The sequence below is a fragment of the Bubalus kerabau genome, chromosome 17 (assembly GCF_029407905.1).
Source record: "Bubalus kerabau isolate K-KA32 ecotype Philippines breed swamp buffalo chromosome 17, PCC_UOA_SB_1v2, whole genome shotgun sequence".
NCBI lineage: Eukaryota > Metazoa > Chordata > Mammalia > Artiodactyla > Bovidae > Bubalus > Bubalus kerabau.
In genome coordinates this window covers 11,357,530-11,378,647 of record NC_073640.1, presented here as the reverse complement: position 1 = coordinate 11,378,647, position 21,118 = coordinate 11,357,530, and the positions used below count along the sequence as shown (strand labels likewise).

At 56.1% G+C, this 21,118-nt stretch overlaps 1 protein-coding gene across 2 annotated transcripts in view; it reads right to left on the bottom strand.

Moving 5' to 3' along the window:
* CMIP (c-Maf inducing protein) overlaps positions 1–21,118 on the bottom strand; it is a 211,742-nt gene that overhangs the window by 38,732 nt on the left and 151,892 nt on the right. For both annotated transcript variants that reach the window (XM_055553846.1, XM_055553845.1), the window contains 2 exons: positions 7,960–8,121; positions 3,500–3,541 (listed from right to left, as the gene is read on the bottom strand). In XM_055553846.1, coding sequence (XP_055409821.1) covers positions 3,500–3,541; positions 7,960–8,121 — 204 coding nt within the window. The remainder of the gene's footprint in view (positions 1–3,499; positions 3,542–7,959; positions 8,122–21,118) is intronic.

Sequence of the window (21,118 nt, the reverse complement as noted above, 5' to 3'; positions counted from 1 at the left end):
GGACGTTCTGAAGCCAAATTTGAACCCTCGAGTGTGACCCAAGAGTCTGAGCTATTTACCAGCCAACTTCTCAGCCTGAGCTCGCCACAGGACCGGGATATAGGCAATCCATCTGGGGACAAACTCCAGAGGAGGGGAAAGGGGGTGATGAGAGACCCCAAGTAAGCCAGGCCCACGGTTCGGGCTTTGCACCTCGTTTTCAGAAGCTCAGCGCCTGGCCTGCTGGATGGGGATGCTCCTCTGCCCCATGTGGGTGACCACGGGAGAGGCCAGGTCACAGCAGGGGGAGGGGACAGGGCGAGGGGTTCCCCCAGCCCTCGAGTTACCACCTGGCCCTCAGCCCCGCTCCCTGCACTGATCTCTGGGAGGGGGGACCACGAAGCAGGGTAGAGCCCCTTGGCTCCAGCCCCTTCCATCAAGCTGGCCCCCCTCTTCACAGGAATGAGTCAAAGAATGAAGGAGTGGGAACAGATTAAGTGTCCACAGTGGGTGTCAGGCGTGGGCTCCACGCTTCCACGGCTATTATCTCATTTGAGCCTCATGACAACTCTGTGAGGTCAAACGGGAGTGATTTCCATTCGTACAGATGAAGAGACAGAGGGTTGGGGAGGCTGTTACAAGCCCTGCCCCAGTCACAGAGTAGTGATCATTTTAGATCGTAGTATTAAAAAGAAGAGTGTATGTTCTTGTGGAATCTTTTTCAGTTAATTGTTCCAGCAGCCCTGCAGGAAAGGCTGTGGTCACACCCATTTCACAGATGAGAAGACTTAGGCTCAGAGTGTCAAGGCAGCTGAACGGAGTACAGGCTGGACCAGGGGTTCTCCCTCAGGGTTGCTTTGTCCCCCTCCCAGGGGGAATTAGCATATCTGGAGACAGCCTGATCGTCATGACAGGGGGATGTGACTGGCATCCAGGGGGTTGTGGCCAGGGATGCTGTGACGTCCTACAATGGGCGGGACAGCCCCCACCATGAAGCACCATCCACGCACAAACGTCCCTAGTGCCGAGGGCAAGAAACGCCAGGATAGACGTGCAAGAAAAGACTTAAGAGAATCTCCAAGACATGTCGTTAAGTAAAAAAACCAAACACAGAACAACACATTCAGCTTCACATCGTTAATGTTAAAAGCAAAATATAAACACACAACCATATCGCTCTGTAGGAGTTTATCACCCCCTGAAATGCCCCAGGGCTGGGATGGGATGAAGTCTTTTCCTTTTTGTTTTTAAAAACAGTGAAAATATACTCATGAAATTCTTAAAGATATTAAGTAAAATTAAAAGCTCTTCATTATTTGCCCAAGGTCTCAGCTGGTATGAGGTTGGCCCAGGGTCTACACTTGCCTCTGAACTTGAGCCATACTTGGCTTTAAGCCCATGCTCTTCACCGGTGTGTGGGAACCCTGCCAGGGTCTGGACCCCAGGTCCATGCTTGTCCAGTGACAGGCCAGCTGTTACCAGCCAACAATTACCTACAGCACTGATGTCTGACTGATGGGTTGAATAAAACCAACTCAAATTACTTGTGAAAGTATTTCTGAAAACTAAGTACGTTAAAAAAAAAAAACCTAATACCAATCCCCGTGGGGAGAAGACTAATCATCAGCAGGTCAAATCGGATAACGTAGGTGCTGGAAGGGAAAGGAGGCGACAGAAGGCTGGGTGGTTATTCTAACAGTACTGAACACGAGCGAGGCTGTGAAACGGGGGCTCAGGGTCAGACCTCCAGATCAAATTCTGTTCCGTTCTCAGGCTTCCCCGCTGAGCAGGGAAACTCAGCCCAGTGCAATTAAGGGCTCAGCCGGCCAAATTAGCTGGATAAACGCAGCCCAGATTTCTCAGATCAAAATTCCTTCCCCAGGCTCCTCCCAAGTCCAAGGCCCTGACCCCGCTTCGGGAGACAAGGTGCAGAGTGGGACCCGGGGTGCTGCCAGCCGGAGGGGAAGACACCAGCGCCTTGCCCGGTCACCACCTGCTTCTCCGACAGAACTTCTTTGCCTTTGCCCGTGCTGGGTCCCCGCCTGGACTGCCTTGCCCTGGGAGCATCCTATCCACTCGTTAGGACTCCAGGTCCCTCACCTCCTCCTTGAAGTCCTCCGTCATCTTCCTCCCAGTCCCTCTGTACTCCCCTAACTCCCTGGATGCATCTCCAGCCCAGACCACGTGATTTCCAGATTATCTCGCGTTCCCCCAGCGCACAGTAATCCCTCAATGGCAGCTCTGTCAGGGGAAAGGAGACCAGTGTCTGGCACACACTTGCACTCATGGGTCCACAGATGTCTGTTAAGTTAAATTATTAATTGATAGTACGCCAGAGAAACGAGGTGGTGGGGAGGCCCAGGTCGATGCTGCCCCTGTTCTAGCAAGAGAAGGCGAGGGGTGGTCAGGGCAGAGCGTGGGGAAAACCTCTACTTTCTGAGTGGACACTCAGCGAGCAGCTGCGGTGAGTGACTACATGGGGGGACCTCCACAGAAGCTTCTGCCTTTACGTTCTGTGATTAAAACACAATTCAGAGGGGCATGGTGTCTGGGATGTTGCCCTTGTATGAAAAGCTGTACCCATGGGACCTCCTGGGCAGGCGGATTTTCTAGACCCTTTCCCAGGCATACAGAGCTCTGCCTCTCACTTCCATTTCAAGTTCTGCCTTCCTGCTTCCCACTGCCTTAACGTTTCATGCTCCAGCAAAGCTGACGTGTCCAGAATATCCCATGTTGCTTAAAATCTCTGTTTACACTTTGTTTTCTCTCTCTGGAAAGACATTCCTCTGTTTCCCCATCTGGCAAACTCCTATCGATCCTTCAAAACCCAGCTCAGAACCTCACTGCCTCTGGGAAGCTCTCTGGCTTCTTTCCCAGGTAAGTTCACCACTCCACTCTCCAGATTACAAGCCTCTGTCTTTGCAATGATCTCATTTAACAGATGAAGGACTCCTTGGGAGCAGGGGGTGTCTTAATTATCCATGAATTCAAACACACAGCACAGGGCCTGGTGCCCAGAAGGGGCAACTTCTTTTCTTTCTTCTCTCTGGTGTTAGAATCACCCAGGAAGGATGTTTCACCTCAAACACGCTTACAACTATCCCTCACTTTGCACATCAGAGGGAATTATATCCAGGTTCTATGTGTGGATTAGGAGACAGGTCCTGGGGCAAGAAAGAGCAAGTTTACCTTTCAGCTAATGGGGTGACGGCTGAGAATACATCATACGGTCTCTGCCATCTCCTGCCTCTGACTCTGCACAGCAGACTCAGGAAGGAGGAGGCGATTAAGACACATTTGCTACAAGCCTCAGAGACTGATAATTACCACCCCCTCCCATCAGCCGGGGCTCTGACATGTGCAAAGACAGGAGGGAGGCATGTCTGGCCTGACAGAAGGGACGAAACTGAGCAAGGCCGCTGTGCTGGTAGACGGCACTGGTACCTGGGGGATGCACTCGGACCCGGGTAGGGCTGCAGGTGCGGGAGAGGCGTGAGGGAGGGGGCCGCCCAGGACTTACCACGATGATGTTCTCGTGTTCCTGGGTGGTCAAGTTTGTGTTCTGAAGGGCGAGCAGGGAGGGCAGGAGGAAAACAGAACAAAACACACGGTTAGTAAGATGGAACATCGGTATCTCAAAGGGCCACATGGTTTCAAAACCGCTTTCAGCCTCTCGGACAGAGGACGGTTGTCACTTTTTCTTAATTAAATAGATCAGAAGCTGATCAAAGTCACAGTCGGGAAGTGGGGGGTGGGGGGAAGCGCAGCCTTGGGGCAGGGAGAAGAGAGCTCCAAGTCCCCGTTTCACCAGTGGAGTGACACGCCCTCGGGCGAGTCACTTCTCAGTGAGACGGTTTCTTCGTCCATGGATGGGGTCCACTTTGGGCTTAAACCTGTGCTTGGCCCTTTTCATGGCGACACACACCCCCTGGAAGCCTGGAGGCAGGTGCATAATAAACACGTAAAACCCTCTGTCAGCCAGTCTTTGAGAAGTATTTCAGTGGTTTCCCAGCTAGGTTCCCACGGAACACTAGGGTTCCACGATGTTGGCCCAAGATGATTTAGCTATGTTAAAATTCTAGTGTCTAACCTGCAAAAGTATTAAGTGGAATGGATTAAACTTGCTAAATTTTTAGGGTTTTTTTTTTCCTCTCCTCCCTATCTGGAATTTTCTTACATAACTGGTGCCTGTGACCACCATCCTGTGTATAAGAAAGAGGATGTGAATGAGGAAAGGGACAGATATGCAATAAACAAGAGACAGTCTCGTTTAGTGAAACAAGAGTCTCGCCTGTTTCGCTAGCATCCCGGTGTGTTCTGCTCTGAGCGTCACTGTGGATGCAGACTTCCACTGGTGTCGACTCTCTCCAACAGGTGTTCGTAACGCACCTCCTCACTGGGCAGTAAATGGCAAGATCAACACGGTCCCCAGATTCTGGAAGGAGCCCCATGGACTGAACAGGTTTAAGGAGTGTCTGGTATCGAACGCGTTTACACCAGCCAAAACGAAGGAAAAGCGAGGGAGCTATCCTTCTGCTTTGGTCCAGGCAGCTGGCCGCCAAGGGAGGCGGGGTGAGCACCGGGAGCATTCCGGTTCCCATGGCGACCGCCTGACCTGTGTGCCCAGGGTCCAGACCACGCAGAGGGGATGCTGTTTGGATTCTAACACCTTTTCTTTCTGTGGATGTGGGTGGAGCCTGAGCAGACACGAATGGCAGACTTTTAACCACTGGCTGTTTCTCAGCCAAGGTCAGGTAAAAAGCCTGGCTTTCGCAGCTCTGCTCACGACACCTCAGGTGCTGTGTCAGGGCTCCACAACACTCCTTCCACCCACTTCCTGTGCCCGTGACAGGTCCTACGGCCAGGGGCTCGCCCAGTGGTGGGGATGACGGGGTGGAGTGGGGCTGTAACCCCGTCTGCCCTGTCCCTGAGCCCCCATCTCCCACCACTGAGCTGCAGGGCTTAGGCCACACAAGAGCCAGTTCCCCCTTTTGGGTTGCCGTGGGCACGCTGAAGGGACCACCGTGCCTCACCGCCCAGCGCATACTTCCAGCGCGAGTCTCTCGCAGGCACGGGTGTGTCTCTTTGGTCCCCGTCGCCGGTGACAGCCCCTGCCCTTCTCAGGGAGCCTTCTCTCCACAGAAGCCCCTCCTGACCCTGGGTGGGGAGTGCTCACTAACAGCCACTGCGTTGGAGGGGACAACTGTATGCCAAACGGAGTAGGCACTCCACACACTCGACCCAACAAAAGCCCGGGAAGCAGGGGACATCGGCTTTCACAAGCCCGTCCTCCTTCTCCCTTCTCGGGATCCTGCCCGTCTTCGGGCCGATTTGGTGATGATGCCTGGAGCCTCTTAGGAGGAGGAGGTTTGGGCAGCAACTTAAGTAAAGAGAACAAAGAATCTAATCCACATGCTTGAAACAAAAAAGGGCAAGAAGTGGGGAGAGCCTGCTTTTCCAGCCATCCCCTCTACGTATCCAGCTGACGGTGCTGAAGTCAAGTTCACAGCCATCTCCCACCATGACAGAAATGTGACTGTTTATCAACTGGTCCCCGTATATCAGGCACAGAGCCAGGCTCTGTGTACACATGAGGATATCCAATCCCTAATTCTAGGAAACGGGTGCTAATCTTAGCCCAATGTACTGAGAGACCTAGCTCCTTGTGTAAGGCCCGTGAGCTCCTGAGGGTAGAACCGCGACTTGCCGACTCTGCACACTGCTGCCCTAGGGGCCTGGTCCCTCGCTCACCAAAAAGCCTCCTCCAGTTCAGGTAACATCCCATCAACCTCGCAGTGGGGCAGACCTGGGCCTGGGTCCTGCCCACCCCTCATCCAAGTGATCCTGGGCAGCCGACTTAACCCTGCAGAGCCTCCATTTGTGATTCCGTGTGCTTGCCGTGCAGGGTGGCTGGGAGAAATGTAAAGGGGCTGGTGTAAATGCCTGCCAGCCTGATCGCCACAGGCCATGTGCTCAGAGAACCTTGGTGTCACTGGCAGAGGCGTGAATCTCACTGCAGGGGACACCGCCTGGGCTGCAGCCCCAGCTCTGTCCCTCGCCAACGGCTGCTCCATCAGTACATCGGGGACAATATGGGCCCCCTGCCTGACACCCAGCAGGTGCAGAGCAGATACAAGCTTCTTCCATTTTTGTTTCTTTAAATGCCTTCGTCTCTCTACCCTAGCGCTTGGGATCAGCTGACTCTGAGACCCTTGATCTAAAACCTGAGAAATGATGTGAAGTCTGTGAGACTGTGGGCACGGGAACCACATCTGAGATGGGCAGGAAGTCCAGCAGAGGCCAGTCACGGGGTCACCTGCCACCGTCCCCACCACACTGACCACAAGCCTGACTTAGAGATGGTGGCTGAGACCAGTGGGGCCGACAAGTGGTCAGAGTGACTGTGCGGTGGGAGCCAGGCCGCCCTTCGGGGTGGAATTTCCAGCCCCATGGCCTACTCGGCAGGTCACGCGGTGTCTCTGGGCCTCAGTTTCCCCATCTGTGAAATGGAGGCAGCGAGGCCCATCTCTCAGGGGGAATGTGAGTGTTAGATGGAAAGCTGTGTGCACGGCACCTGCTCGGCACATGAGAGGGGCATCCTGAGGATGAGCTGTTCCGCTCTCTCCTGTGAGAAACCAGCCTGGGCCTGCCAACTGGCCCCACCCACCACGCTGGAATCCTGGACTCAAGGCTGGGCTGACGGCTCCCAGCCTCAAATCCCAGACTGTGACCGTGATCCGTTCCAGAGTCGCAGTCTTGAGTCTCCCATGGGATGAGGCTGGTCTCCCACCTGACTGAGGACAGTCACACCCTCTGCCCACAGCCATCTCTGCCATGCACCTTTCACCGCTCGCCCCCACCTCCCCCCAGGGTGGCGGACCCTCTCTCTTCAGCAGACGTGGAAGGCTTGGGCCGGTTTCCTGAACCGATGGGCAGTGACCAGCCTGTGCCTGGGAGAGGGCGGAGGTTCTAGGTAGCAGGGACCTTGTGCGGGGTCTGGGGGTCTGCAGAGGAGCCACCCAGGGAACCAGGGCCACTCCCAGGGAAGAGGGACAGAGAGACCACTTTGGTGGCCATGCATAGCTGAGACCGGGAGTCATCAACCCCAGCAGCCCTTGGGGGCCAGGGAGCAAATGAAAGAGGGCAGCATTGACCTCTGTGAAGTGCTCAGAATAGCACGGGGACAGAGGGGACGGTGAGACGCTCCCGAGCGCCCCTTGCCCTCCATCGGGCAGCCCAGCTAAGATCAGGCCTCACGTCCCGCTGTCTTTCCTGCCCCGGAAGGGAGGCGACCACCTTTATCCAGGAGCCCGGGGCCGCGCCTGGCACAAGGCACACACTCACAGCCTGAGGCTGCCTGGCGAAGCCGGAGGCTCGGCTGGGTGGCGCTGTGCAGCCAGCTGCCAACTGCTGCTGGGCATTCTGATCGTTTCTAAACACGACCTGCAAAGTCCTACTTTGTGGTAAAGCCTCTTGATTTTTAAAACCCTGTGCGAGCTAAACAGTGTGGCTGTGGGCTGTGGGTGCTGAGAAGAGCAGGAAGTCACGTCTGCCCGGAACCCCAATACTGGGTGTGGGGAGATGGAGGCGGCCGGCGTCAAGGGTGGAGGAAGGGCGGTCTGGGGGCTGCACGATGTACTCCCACCCGGGATGAACGAGAGGATTCTGACAGCGGCCGCCAGCCCAGCTCGGGTCCAAGGCCAGCCCCTGCCAGGTCCTGTCCCAAAGCAGGTCCTGGGGCACGGTGGGGTGACAACCACTCCCCCCTCGACCTGACCTCCTTCTCAGCTCCCTCATGTCGCTGGGGGACGGCTCACCTCCTCCCGTGATGGGGAGACAACACAAACTCGAATTCAATCTGCCGCTTGGCACGGGGTGGTGCTCAGTGGACCCCGTAAAGGAATAAAACTTCCAAGTGTTGGAGGGGCTGGAGTGGGGGCGTGTGGCACAGAGCGGGATCAGGCCAAGGGGCTGCCTTACCTCTGAGAGCAGTTTCGAGACGATTTCCAGTGGGGCCTGGTTGATGGAGTCGTCCTGCAGAGGGGACGTCAGAGCCATGTCCACCAGCGTTCGGATCTCCTTCAGGACGACCTCCCAACGGCTCGGGTTACTCAGGACTTTCTTGTATTTGTAAATCTTTTTCTGGTTGGGAGAGAGAAAGAGACCCACGCGTGTGATGGACAGGCCGGGGGTGGGCAAAACATGCAGCACAGTCGGCGACTCCCCTGCTTCAGGGTGGACGCCCTCCTCCCTCCCATCAGAATCCCGTCCCGGAAGAACAGTCTTGCCCCAAGTCGAAGGCTGCGGCTGCAGACAGCCAGGCCTCCCGACCACTAGGAGAGTCGTTTCTACTATGCTTCCAGTGACCTTTTGAAAAGGATGAAGATAGTTATCCTTCAGATTGCATCTTACGCCAAACTCGTTCCCCAGGTATTCTAATGCAACCGCAGCAGGAAGGTACTTTCTTTGTGTTGGAGGCAATGTTTCTGCTCACCCTGGTCCTACGAGGCCACCTGGAGAGTGTGAGCAGCTGGGAAACCAGACAGACAGGCTTGGCGCCTGGAATTCAGCTCCAGCCAGGCAGGGACTGAGCCCAGAGTGGTCCTCAGACTGCAAGTGGGGAGTAAGACAGTGCCTTCTCGCCTCAGGATCCAGAGCTGGGGAGCGGCTGGGGCAGGGGCCGGGCTGGTTCCGCCCTCTGACATCATGGAAACAGAAGCCCTCTCCGAAGGCCGCGGTCCCAGCAGCTGCCTGCCTCGCGGACGCCCAGCTTGCCTGGGAGCCTCTCTTTCTAACTGGATAAACTCCTTCATTAAGTGCCCCACTCCCTGGGGAAAACCTAATTTTAAAGTCACGGAACCAGCAGCCAGCTGGGTGACACGTCACAGCCTCCGAGCCAAAGTCTGAACAAGAGGAGGAGGCGGCGAGAGTCTCACGCTGGCCCCCGAGGCAAGCTCGCAGGCCTCCAGCGTCTCCCTGACCACTGCGTTTCCGAGTTAACAAGGATGAAGGGTCTTGGATCCCAGGGCCTAGAACAGAACATCTGGGGGACAAAGTCCACACTGGACTAAGTAGCGCACGATGCTGAGTGAGGCGTCGTGGTGGAAACCCCCAGGCAGACTGTGGAATCAGACAGACCCGGTTCTTCCTATAAAGCATTCCACCTCCTGAGCCTCAGTTTCCACTTCTGTAAATGACACGTGAAAACAGCCTGTGGCTTCGTCCACTGTATAAGCCTTATAAACCCTGGACCCGCGTGGTCCCCTTTCTGGACGCAGTTGTGCTCAGAAGCACAGTCCAAGGATCACAACCATGGAACAAAGAGGGAACTCAGACACTCAGCTGGTCTCCTGAGAAACTTGAAAGGGATGAAACCTACGAGCCACTGCGATCCAGACATCACAGCATCCTAATTTTCTTTCTCCCGTTTTTGTTTTTTTCTCACACGCCACGGTGTTCTGGAGCCTCTTCCTTGCTAATCATGCCCGTCACCACCGCCATCCCCCACTCAGTGAACGCACACCTGGGAGTACTTCCCCGTCTTCATCCCAGCCCTCGCTCATGTACATACGCGGTCTGTCTCCCCTCCCGCCTCTCTCCACACACCCTCCACCTCCCCCACCTCCCTCTACTCTACACCCCCAGCTGCTGCCGTGAAGACAGCACAGTTCTCCTCAAGTGGGGTACGGAAGAGAGCGGAGACATTTACTTGTCAATCATGTTAGATCCTACAAGGGCCAGAAGAAACCATGGCAGTGTGGTGGTGGGGGGGCGGCGGTGTTTATTGAACAGTACATATGCCGTTGATGGGGATGATGGTGACTGGCAGTGTTCACCAAACCCCGTTCTCTCGTGAGGAGGTGCACCCAGCTTCCCGAGGCTTCCCTGGGACGGTAACCAGCCTCAGTCCCAGCGACTGTCAGCCAGGAGCATGGCCAGGTCCAAGCAGACACACAGCGCCTGAAATCTCAGGCAGCAGAGACACTTTGCAAGGCAAGAACTTGACCCAGCCCTGAAAGACGAATGCTCCTTTGAGTCCTGGACGTTGCGGATCGGTTCTGTGACCAGAGAATTGCTTAATTTTTTAAATGACCATGAGATGGCTGCAGAAACTTGCTGTATATTAAGCCCCAAAGAAAACCACAAGGACACACGGGCAGGTCTTCCCATGGTATACTCTAGATGGGCCTATGGCCTGGGCTTTAAGCGCCCTCTCTTCTAATCAGCTGCAGGTTTTTTATTTTGGAAAGAATAATGACTTCATTCTTTTTGTGAAAACGGGGCATGCTCACTGTGAGAAATGTAAACCATGCTGAAAAACACAGACGAAAGGATCAATGAAAAAAGGGCCTCAGAGATCCCACCACCTAGAAATAGCCATCATTAATCTTCGGTGTTCACTGGTCAGCCAGCTCTCCTTCAGACTTGGCCCGTGGGGGTTGGTGGCCATGAGCGCGCTCCCTCCTTCTCTGGGTACCCACACCTGGATGTCGCCGAGGCTCCAGGACACACGGCCCAGGGGGAGGGCCCTCCGGGTGCCCCCGGCCCCTGCACAGCTTCCCACGAGCCCCCTCCCAGGCACGCCCAGCCTCGGGCTCACAGACACAGCCCCCCCTCGAAGGACGGAGGGGACAACAGCTTTCCCACAGGCCCCTGCCTGAGAGGCGTCCCCACTGGAAGTTCCCAGGGGCTGACGAGGGCTGACGTTTAATGAGCACGTACTGTGACCCGCCGGGCACCATGCAGGGCACTTCCGGGCATCAGCTCACGCCACCCTCCCAGTCACCCCAGGAGCCGGGGACCTGCCAGGAGCCCTGGGATGTGATGGAGGGCGCAGGAGAGCAGGCAGGGAGTGGGGCTGGGGGGGAGCGGGCAGCAAGTCACCAGGGCATTGTGGAGTGTTAGGACCCGGCAGCTGGCACCGCCACCCCTGCGGGGACGAGACCGCCAGGGCGGATCACGCTAACCCACCCAAGGGCCAAGGAGGCTGGGCTGCTACCCACCAGCTTCCTGGGCTCCTGGCTGCCCTGTGCCCAGGCCAGGGTGCTCCCATAGACACGTCCCCGGGCGGATCGCCTGGGCTTACAGGGAGCAGCCTTCAGGGCAGGGTGAGGCTGAGAAACAGGAGGCCTGCTGCTTCCACCATGGGCTCTGGTAGCCCCTTTACACACGTGGCTACTGCAGCCAGGAGGTGACATGACTCACACCAGGTCACACGACTAGAAAGGCGGCAGAGTCACAAGCACGAACGGGCTCTGAGGGACCCGAGAGGTGTCTTATCACACAGGTCAGGGCCAGAGCAGATGGTTCACTAGAGACACGGTCAGAAAGGCATCAGGAATGCTTTGGGGCCTGGGGCGAGGGCTGGGACACATCTCCAGGGCTCTGGGGGTCGTGGGAGCAGCCGTGGTTACAGGGTGTGGACCGGCAGTGGGCTCCCAGAAGGGGCTCTGAGCCCTGGCAGGGCACGGCCACAGGGCGGAGGCAGGACCAGGGGCCTGGTCACTCCGCCTTGGGTGACAAAACGGCACGTTTCATCCCAGGAGCCAGTCTGATGAGCTCATGTGCTGATGAATCATGGCGGGGCTGGGCTGGGGCCGCCTCTGGAACCTGAACTCCCAGGCTCCTGGCAGCCCGGCCCTGGGCCCTGCTGCGCAGGACCCCTCCACCAAGCCCTCTTCACCAGAGGGGTGGGCAACCTCCTGCCCTGTCTCGAGTGCATGGGCCGAGGGGTTCCTTTGACAGGAGCCTCGGAGCTGTCTCCCTGCTTATTTTTGTGCAAGGAAGCCAAGAATGGTCTCATTATTTTTTTTTTAAGGGTTGGGAGGAAAAAAAAAAACAGAAAAGAATATGCCACAGGCTCGTATGCAGCCTGCAGAGCCCCAAACATTTGCCATCTGGGCCTTTTAAGAAAAAGTTTGCTAACCCGGAGGCTGGAAAGGGTCAAAAGCCCACCCAGCCGAGAGGTCAGAACATATGCAGCTCAAGCTGGGAGGCCATCGGGGAGACGCGGGTTCCGACCGTGGAGACGCCGCTCCGCACCCACCAGGCTGGATGGAACCAAGAGGTCCCACCACGTGTTGCGAGGGTGTGGATTCAACGGGACCCTGTGTATTGCATCAGTACAGCACCACTGGAAAACAGCTTGACAGTGTCTCAAGTCGTTAAACATAAATTTATCATATGACCTAGCAATTCTGTTCCTAGAAATCTACTCCAGAGAAACAGAGACAGACTCTGCATAAAGACACACACATGAACGTGCACAGCAGCATTGTTCATAACAGCTCCAAACCGGAAACAACCAAACGTCCATTAGCTGATGAATGGAGATGCAAGAAGTGGTCTCCACACGACGGTATAGTAGTTGGCAGCAAAGAGGATGGAACCACTCATATGTGCTACCACACAGCCGAACCTCACCAATATGCTAAGTGAAAGCAGACAGACACAACAGACATGCTGGAGGACTCCTTTTACATGAAAGGTCTAGAAAAAGGCACATTTATAGAGACAGAAAGTGCCCGGGGCTGGGAGGTGGCAACAGGGACTAGAACTGCAAACAGATATGAGGATGTCTTGCAGATGATGGAACTATTCTAAACCTGCACTGTGACGGCTGCACAACTATAAATTTACTACAATCACTGAATCCCTCGCTCACAGTAGGTGAATTTTTGAATCTTATGCCACGTACCTTACACCTCAATTAAGGTATATGAGAAAAAAAAATCCCCACACATGCAGGTGGAGGGTATCAAAGTCAGAGGCAGTATGGCTTCGCGATTAGGAGCGCAGGCTTTGCAATCAGCAGACTTCAGATCTAAGCTCTGCTTCATCTACCCGTTCACCTATTCACTCCTCCATTCATCCACCCATCCATCCTCTCCAGCCAAGCGTTATCCATCGTTCCAACCAGCCAGCAATACTGCTGGGCACCATCTAGTGTGGTCTGCCAAGGACTGAGTTAAGTGCTCAGGTTACCCGTGGGGAGCAAGACAGACAGACCCCGATGCTCACGGAGCTTACCCACACCCTGCTGCCCTCGTCTGCAGCGTGCCATGACAGCGACCACTACCAGAGACTTGCCATGCCCAGCCTGTGAGAGGGTAATACATACAAACACTCAGCCCTGCTCCTGGCTGAACAGCAGCTCTAATTCTTATCGCCCGAGTCCCGAGGGTGAGTGACCCAGAGCAGGCAGGGCCGAGGAAGGCTCCCAGCTACCCAGACCACGGATCCGAGCCGGAGCCGGCAGCTCCAATGCAGTCCTCGCCCTCTGCTTATCAGGGAGGGGGCGTTACCTGGGCAACCTCCGCCATCTCTCTGGCAAACAAGACTCCCGGCTCCTCCGGTCTGGGAGAGCGGAGCCCGCCGGCGCCTTCGCGGGAGACGAGCTGTCACCGGGGAGGCGCCCCCCTCGGCGTGACTCAGAAGGGGCTGGGAGCACGCCTCCCAGTGACGGGGCGGCCACTCCGGCGCTTGCCGCAGCCTCCGAGGCTGGGCTCACGCGAGCACGCATGCTCCCCCCGCCCGGGGCGCTTGGGGGGGCGGGGAGGGGGGGGGGCAGGGGAGGAGCCAGGCTGGAGCTGGGCTGGCTTCTACAACTTCTTTTGTGCCAGGGGACGTCCCGAAGCTGTGCTGCCCAGCTCGAAAGCCACCAGCTTTCGAAAGCGTGTGGCTACTTAGGCTGAAACAAATTAAAAGGAAACACAGCTGAGCATTCAGTGTCTCCACGGCCACACAGGGCTGGCGGCTGCCACACTGGGCGCTGCAAACAGAGGATGCATTCGGTGTGGCAGAAAGTTCTACTGGGCAGGCTGTCCTGAAGTCTTAAGTGTCCCCTCGTCACCCCCGCCCCGGAGGACCAGCCATGGGCTCGCTGCCCCTCCCACCCCTCAGGGCTGGTGTGTGAGCAGCACCCCGACCAACCGCCTGCCCAGGCTCCGCGGGCCTCCCCTCCAAAGCCTACAGAGGCCTCTCCCCGATGTCTTCTGCACTCCCGGGAAGAACGACCACGTGGGTGACCTCCTTGGCTTCCCTGATTCCTAGACAGGCCTCTGACCTCCTCATTTTTCTCAAGCTCGCTGTGAGTGTGCATGCTGACTGTGCCAGGTGGCCCACCACCCCTGCCGAGCCAGTGTGCTTCTGGGCTGGGGGTGGGGGTCCCCGACATCGGGGTGGGGGGCGTTTCTGACCCTCTCTTTCGCCCTCCGGAACGGCCTCTGTTAAATCCTTTCTGCATGAAGCACCATCCCTTTGCCTTCAGAATCAACCCAGGTCTGTGACTGGCCGGCGTGTGCCACTTCCTGACTGCCCATCTGGGCCCAAGTCTAGATCGTCACCCTGAGACCATCATATCCTCTCAGCACCCACCATAGACTCCGCAGAGACTCCAGCTTTGCCAATACAGTTACCGTACTGTTACTGCGGGACAGACAGATGGATGCATCAAGGTACACCCTCCAGGACTTGGGCTTGTCAGAATGGGAGTCGGGACACACACTCTGAGTGGGTGGGGCCTTTGGCTCTAGTACGGAGGGGCAGGGAGTAGGGGAAAAGACAGAAAGCGAGACTCGCACCTAGCCCTGGGGCTCCCGTCGGCTGGAGGGGAAGGCATGGCCTTCTCACCCTAACAGAACCACTGTTCCCTGCAGTACTGGCCACCCCTGTCCAGGGCGCACCGTGTGCCAGGATAATGGGTTGTGACAAGTGACACAAGAGCACTAGCCGTCATCGCTTTTGGAGGGCTCCCCACAGATCAGCCCCTCTTCTGCAAAGCACCTGTACAATTCCTTACAACCACTCATTGGCATTCCTGTTACACCCACTTCACTGACAATCATGTCAATGTGAACGGCATGATTAGCTCCATTTTACAGTTAAGAAGACTGAGGCTGACAGAGGTTAAGTCAAGGAACTGGCAAGAGCCAGAGCTGGAGCTGGACTCAGGTCCAGCTTTGGATCCCGAGTCCCTGACCGCCAGGCCACTCTGAGGGGCACACCTGAGTGCTTTCTCTGCCTCTATCGATGCTGCTGCCTCCTGCTGAAACAAACAAGAAGCCCCTCAAATTGAGGCGCTGAGCCCAGGGGCAGGTGCAGACTGGCTGCAGCTGGGCACCTAGCTGACATCTGCCCAGGAAGCCTGGGGAGTTGGGTAATCTGTATGAAAGAGAGGGGGAGGGATCCTGGCACTCTGCCCCGAGTGCCCACCGGAGGCGGTCTCCCTGCAGTCATTACGGCTTCCAAGGAAACAGCAGACACACGGGCACAGTGTCCCGCTTGTCGTCTCCAGAGCATCAGCTGGTTGCCTGGGAAACCAAGCATCTGGCTGGTGAGGCGATGAACTGGTCATGGTGCCAGGCTGGCAGCTGGGTACCACATCCTACTTAGCTCTTGGGGACTGCTGCACCCTTGGCAAAATCCAATCAACCCATGGATCCGACTGACTGCACTGAGAAAATTCTCGGTGGCTGTTCTCCTCTCTCAGCTCTGACTCCAGGGAAAAGGGTCAAGCCTTGTCTGTCTCCTCACTGTTCTGTGTGGTGGTGGAACCGCTGGGGACACCTGGAAGGTGCTCTCAGTATTTGTCAAAGGGAAGAGATTCAGAATCAGAAATAGAGCTACAAACGGCTTGGTTTTCTCAATTTGCTGGCATACAGCATGCAGCACTTTAACAGCATCATCTGTTAGGATTTGAAATAGCTTAGCTGAAATCCCATCACTGCCACGAGCTTGGCTCGTAGTGGTATGTGTTGGCTGTCATCAGCTACCACACCAGACCCTTAACCCTCCCTGCCCACTGCAAATGCAGGAACCACCTGCAGTGGGGCTTGTTAAAAGGCAGGTTCTAACTCAGTAGAGCCCATGAGGCCTGGGAGTCTGCACTCTGAAGCAGCCTGCACGTAAGAGTTGCGTGAACCCGACCCCGGGGCCTGATCTGCTCCTCCCCAGGGCGCAGGCACGCTCGCTCGGTCCCTGTGACACACGGAAGGGGGCACGGAGGGGTTAAGGCCTCGCCGGAGGTCACGCAGCTGGCGCTGTTGGTTATGTTCCCCACGTGGTATGTCCTAGTCCTAGCCCCTGGTGTCTGCGGCTGTGACCTTCTTTGGAAATAGGTCTTTTCAGACGCCATCAAGGGAAGATGAGGTCATGCTGGAGCAGGGTGGGTCCTCGTAAAAAGGTCAGGGGAAGACACACACAGGGAGAAGATCAGGTGAGGACGGGGGCAGGGACAGGAGCAAGGCTCCCACCAGCAGAGGGACGCCGAGCAGCACGGCAGCCCCCAGAAGCTGCAAGAGGCCAGAAAGGCACCTGCCGCACCCTGACATCCGAGAGATGGCACACTTGTGCTGATGCCACCCAGTCTGTGGTTCTCTGTCACAGGAAACTCACACAGCTGGCGAGTGTGAGAGCAAGGCGGGCCCCCGGGAGCCTGGCTCCTGGCCTCCCTGCCGTCCTGCTTCTGCCGTCTCAGCTGGCCCTTCCCATCCTTTTCTCATGTGGAGGTGGCAGCCAGGGCCCCTGCTCTCAGCAGCCTCTCCCAGCTTACCCTTGGAATCTGCTGGGTTGTCTCTTCTTGAGCTTCCCTGGTAGCTCAGATGGTAAACAATCTGACTGCAAAGCAGGAGACCCAGGCTCGATCCCTGGGTCGGGAAGATATCCTGGAGGAGGAAATGGCAACCCACTCCAGCATCTTGCCTGGAGGATTCCATGGACAGAGGAGTCTGACGGGCTACAGTCCATGGAGTCGCAAAGAGTCGGACACAACTGAACGACTATCGCTTTCACTTTTCACTTTCTCCTCTTGGGAAAGGCCTGACTCCCTGTGTCTTCCTTGCTCTCGTAGACGCCCACCCCCAGCTGATGACCTGAGCACAGCAGCTCTGGTCCTGTGCTGCCTCAAGGAAGGCCGGGCGGGGACGCCTGTGCACCTGGGTGCCTGCACCATCACCGCCATCGCAAGGAGCGGGCTGGACACTCAGGGAAGCTGCAGAGGGGACTCCCGGGAGGACCTCGGCACAGACGAGTCACGGGGCAGGCTCAGCCCCACCCCTGCTTTGGCCCTGAGGTGTGTGCAGAGTGGGGCATCTCTGCATTCAGACTTCTGTTCTGCTGCTTGTGAGCTGTGCAGCCTCAGGCAAACCATACCACCTCTCTGAACCTTAGTTTCCTCATCTGCAAAATGGGGCTAAGAGGTGTGCCTGCCTCTGGCAGCTCTGACGAGATTAAATGTGGGATTTCATGCTGAACCTTCTAGGTGTTTAATAAATGCTAGCCATTGGGCCAGTGGGGCATTGATTCAAGATAGTTAAGTCTGGAGAGAAAATAAAGGTGACGAGAAAGCCCTACATGCCCACTGACAGGGAAACGTCTGAACTAACCACGGCCACGTGCAAGATCACACCAGCAGCAGGTGAAAGGAACGAAGCGCGGCCAGCAGCCCTGCCGTGGACTCCAGCCCCATGGGTCACATGACGTGTAGCGCACACACGCGGGTGGGCAGGGGAAGGCCACGGTGGTGGTGGTGGGTGCGGGCACCAAGGAAGAGCTTTGGCTTCATGAAACGTTTCAAACTGCTTCAGGAAGCCAGAGCTGTGCTGTACATTTAACCTCAAAGCAGTGAAGAGAAACACCCCCAAAGATTTCAGAAACTGGGATCACGGAGGTGGTGGTGTCCCTGTTCACAGAATCCTTAAAATTGGGCAGAACCCCACATTCTTAGAAGAAGCTGGAAAGTATCTGAGATCGTGTTCTCCTTGATTTTTCACTGTTCCAGTCGATCACCTTGTTTTTAAAATGATAAAGATGCTGACCGGAAAACCAGAATCGGACAGAGCGGTGTTTGGGAGGGGACTGCTACAGAGCACGAAGCCTCACGGAGTGCTCACCGCCGGCACAGTCATGAGCGGTGTCCATCGTTCCACAGATTCCCTGAATGCACATCCTACCCCCCTTAAAAGGGTACATGAATCCAGCCCACATCATACAGGCTGGCTTGTTTTTACCTCGCCTCTGCCCCCCACTGCACCCTACCCCAGCACCCGTGCCAAAACCATGACATGTGGCTGGCGAACGTTTTCTGGGAAGGGGCCAGGTGATAAATATTGCAGGCTTTTCTGGCCACGCTCTGCTGTTGTAGCATGACCAGGGGTGGGGGTGGGGTGGCTGGGTCCCCCTGAATCTCTTATTTAAAACAAACAAACAGGCGGTGGGCCAGTCTGTCAACCCCCAGGGGTATCAGTTCCAACCATCCTCCCTGGCCACACGCAAACAGATGCAAATGTACAGAGAGCTGGGTTTTGCTCCCAGCCTTCATTGTTCAGTTCCTCCTTTTGTTTTACACAAAGGGCATCACGATGTACATGGGTCTCTGCATCCACACCCCGTGGGTGGAAGTGGCCCCACATCGATTAGATCTTCCCATGCTGAGTGTTGTCGTAAGCCACCTCAAATGTCACCAGGCAAAGGCAGAATGTACATTTAGAAAATGAAAATCAAGCAAACGGAAGTCTTCTCTCCTGACCTCAGCCAGAGCTCTGAGCAACTCCTCTGCGTGGCTTTTTTGGGCAGTGGTCATCGGGTGCTATGACTGCCAAGCATCAGGGACCCCGGCAGGGCGGTCCCCTGACCAGACAGCCAGACCCTTTCCAGGTACTCTGAGTCACGGAGCTGTTCTCCAGGGACCACTGCCTGCCCCCAAGGGGGCCCCCTCGGTCCAACAGGGTCTTCCACGGTCCCTGGGATCAAAGCCCACCCCGCCTCCAGGCTCTCGCATACCCAGAGATGTGTCCTGCTTCCCCATAACTATCAACTCAACTCAGGGTGTGTTCGTCACTAACAGGAAAGGCTGTCTTTGAGGAATCACCCCCGGTAGACTCAACAAATAAATTAAAAAATGCAAATACAGTACCGAGTCTGCTCTTCTTCTGCCGGGTGGGAGAGACGTCCAGAGCAAGTTTCGCTCCCCTGAAAGGCAGAGGACAGCACGGGGCTGTTTGCCTTGGGCTTGAGAAAGGGAACTTTCTATCCCAAATAAGGAGTTCCCGGGCTCGGCTTCAGGCGGTAGCATCTCGACAGGGGCCTCCACTGTTTATTTGACTCAGAACTTTATCTGGGGCTCACAGGACTTCAAAGGCATCCGATCCGCTGGGCCTCGTGTGGGGAGCCTCGAGGCCTCGCCAGGCTGCCTCCTCTTGGGCTGGAGCCATGGCTCCTGCTGCCAAGGGCCTTAATTTATGAGTGCCCTGGAAAAGGACCCAGCTCCCCAATTAATTCACCTGCAGTGGATCATCAATGTTCGTGTCCAGGCAGGTAATGAAGGTGCGCTTGAATCCAAGGGGGAGGGTGCCCTGCGTTTCTGAGAAGGGGGTCTCGTGGGGAGCAAGTGCCACCAGTCACTAGGCAGGCCCGGGGCAAGGTCACGGAAGATCCAGGGTGGGGCCTGGAGGGCTTTCACGGCCGTGAAACCCGAGTGGCCCACGTGGTAGAGGAGACGCCGGCAGAGGCAACCCAAAGCTGTCACGCCTGATCTCAATGGTCTTGAGCTGAGAGGGACAAAGAGAAGCCTCAGGCCGGGGGCTGAGTTCTGCCTGAGGTACGGGGGAAAGTTCTTTACTCTGAGAGTCAGTTTTCTGGTCTGCAAAATGGGGACATGAAATTAAAAGACGCTTGTTCCTTGGGAGAAAATCTATGACCAACCTAGACAGCATATTAAAAAGCAGAGACATTACTTTGCCGACAAAGGTCTGTCTAGTCAAAGCTATGGTTTTTCCAGTAGTCATGTATGGATGTGAGAGTTGGACTATAAAGAAGGTTGAATGCTGAAGACTTGATGCTTTTGAACTATGGTGTTGGAGAAGACTCTTGAGGGTCCCTTGGACTGCAAGGAGATTCAAAGTCAATCCTAAAGGAAATCAGTCCTGAATATTCATTGGAAGGACTGATGTTGAAGCTGAAGCTCCAATACTTTGGCCCCCTGATGGGAAGAACTGACTCATTGGAAAAGACCCTGATGCTGGGAAAGATTGAAGGCGGGAGGAGAAGGGGACGACAGAGGATGAAATGGTTGGATGGCATCACCGACTCAACAGACATGAGTTTAAGCAAGCTCCAAGAGTTGGCGATGGACAGGGAAGCCTGGTGTGCTGCAGCCATGGGGTCACAAAGAGTTGGACACGACTGAGCCACCGAACTGAACTGAATCCTGTCTCCCAGGGACACTGTACCGTCTCAACAGGGCAGCAGATGAAGTGGCTGGAAAACAGTGGGCACGCAGTGCGTTGTCTGCTGCGCTTTCTCCCTTTCTTCGAGATACTGCAGGGGCTCTCCGACTGCGGTGTGTACCAGAATCACCTGGAAAACACACCTTGCTACACTCTCCTCCCCCACCTTCCAGTTCCTGAGACAGGGGTGTGCATTGCTAGTAAGTTTCCAGATCACATACAGGCTGCTGGTCTGGGAGCCCCACTTTGAGAACCAGTGAGACATGGTGGGTCCACTGTGGTGGAGAGGCCTGGAAGGAAATAAAAACTGTTCTAGACGGAAAGTTTATCGCAGACGCTGACAGAGGCTCTGAGAGCCGACAGTCGCCAAGGTTCTGCAGCAGCCCACCACCTTCCCTCAGAATCGAGTTGGTCCCGGACCTCCTGGGTGTGCTTTTCGGGTTCCATGGGCTCCTGGACATCTGTTCCAGCTAAGAGGTCAGCCAAAGGATGACCTCAGAATGGCATCCATTCTGCCAAAGGCTCCTATCCATGCACCCGCCTGGTCCCTGCCACCTCTCTAGCTCCCACCTGGACACAAGCCACTGTGGCCTCCAGCCACCAAGGTCGGCAGGCTCCATCTGGGTGGCTTTAGGACCCTGGACAGGGGCTCTCTGTCCATTTCAGAGTTTTCTGCAAAACCACCCTTGGGGTCTAAGAGGGCACCAGGGGAGCAGGTGCAGATGACAGCCACCAGGGCCGTGGCGCCTCTGCCCTTGTCTCAGGATCAATCAGCCTCCCTCCCAAACCCCATTCCATCCAGAGAGCAGGCTGCTCCCGGGATATTTTCTGATCCCCGGGTGAGGTAAGGACCTAGTCCCTCTGCAGGGACAGGCCTGCTCCTTTTGGAGGCTCTGTTTGGCTTCGTCTCTGAG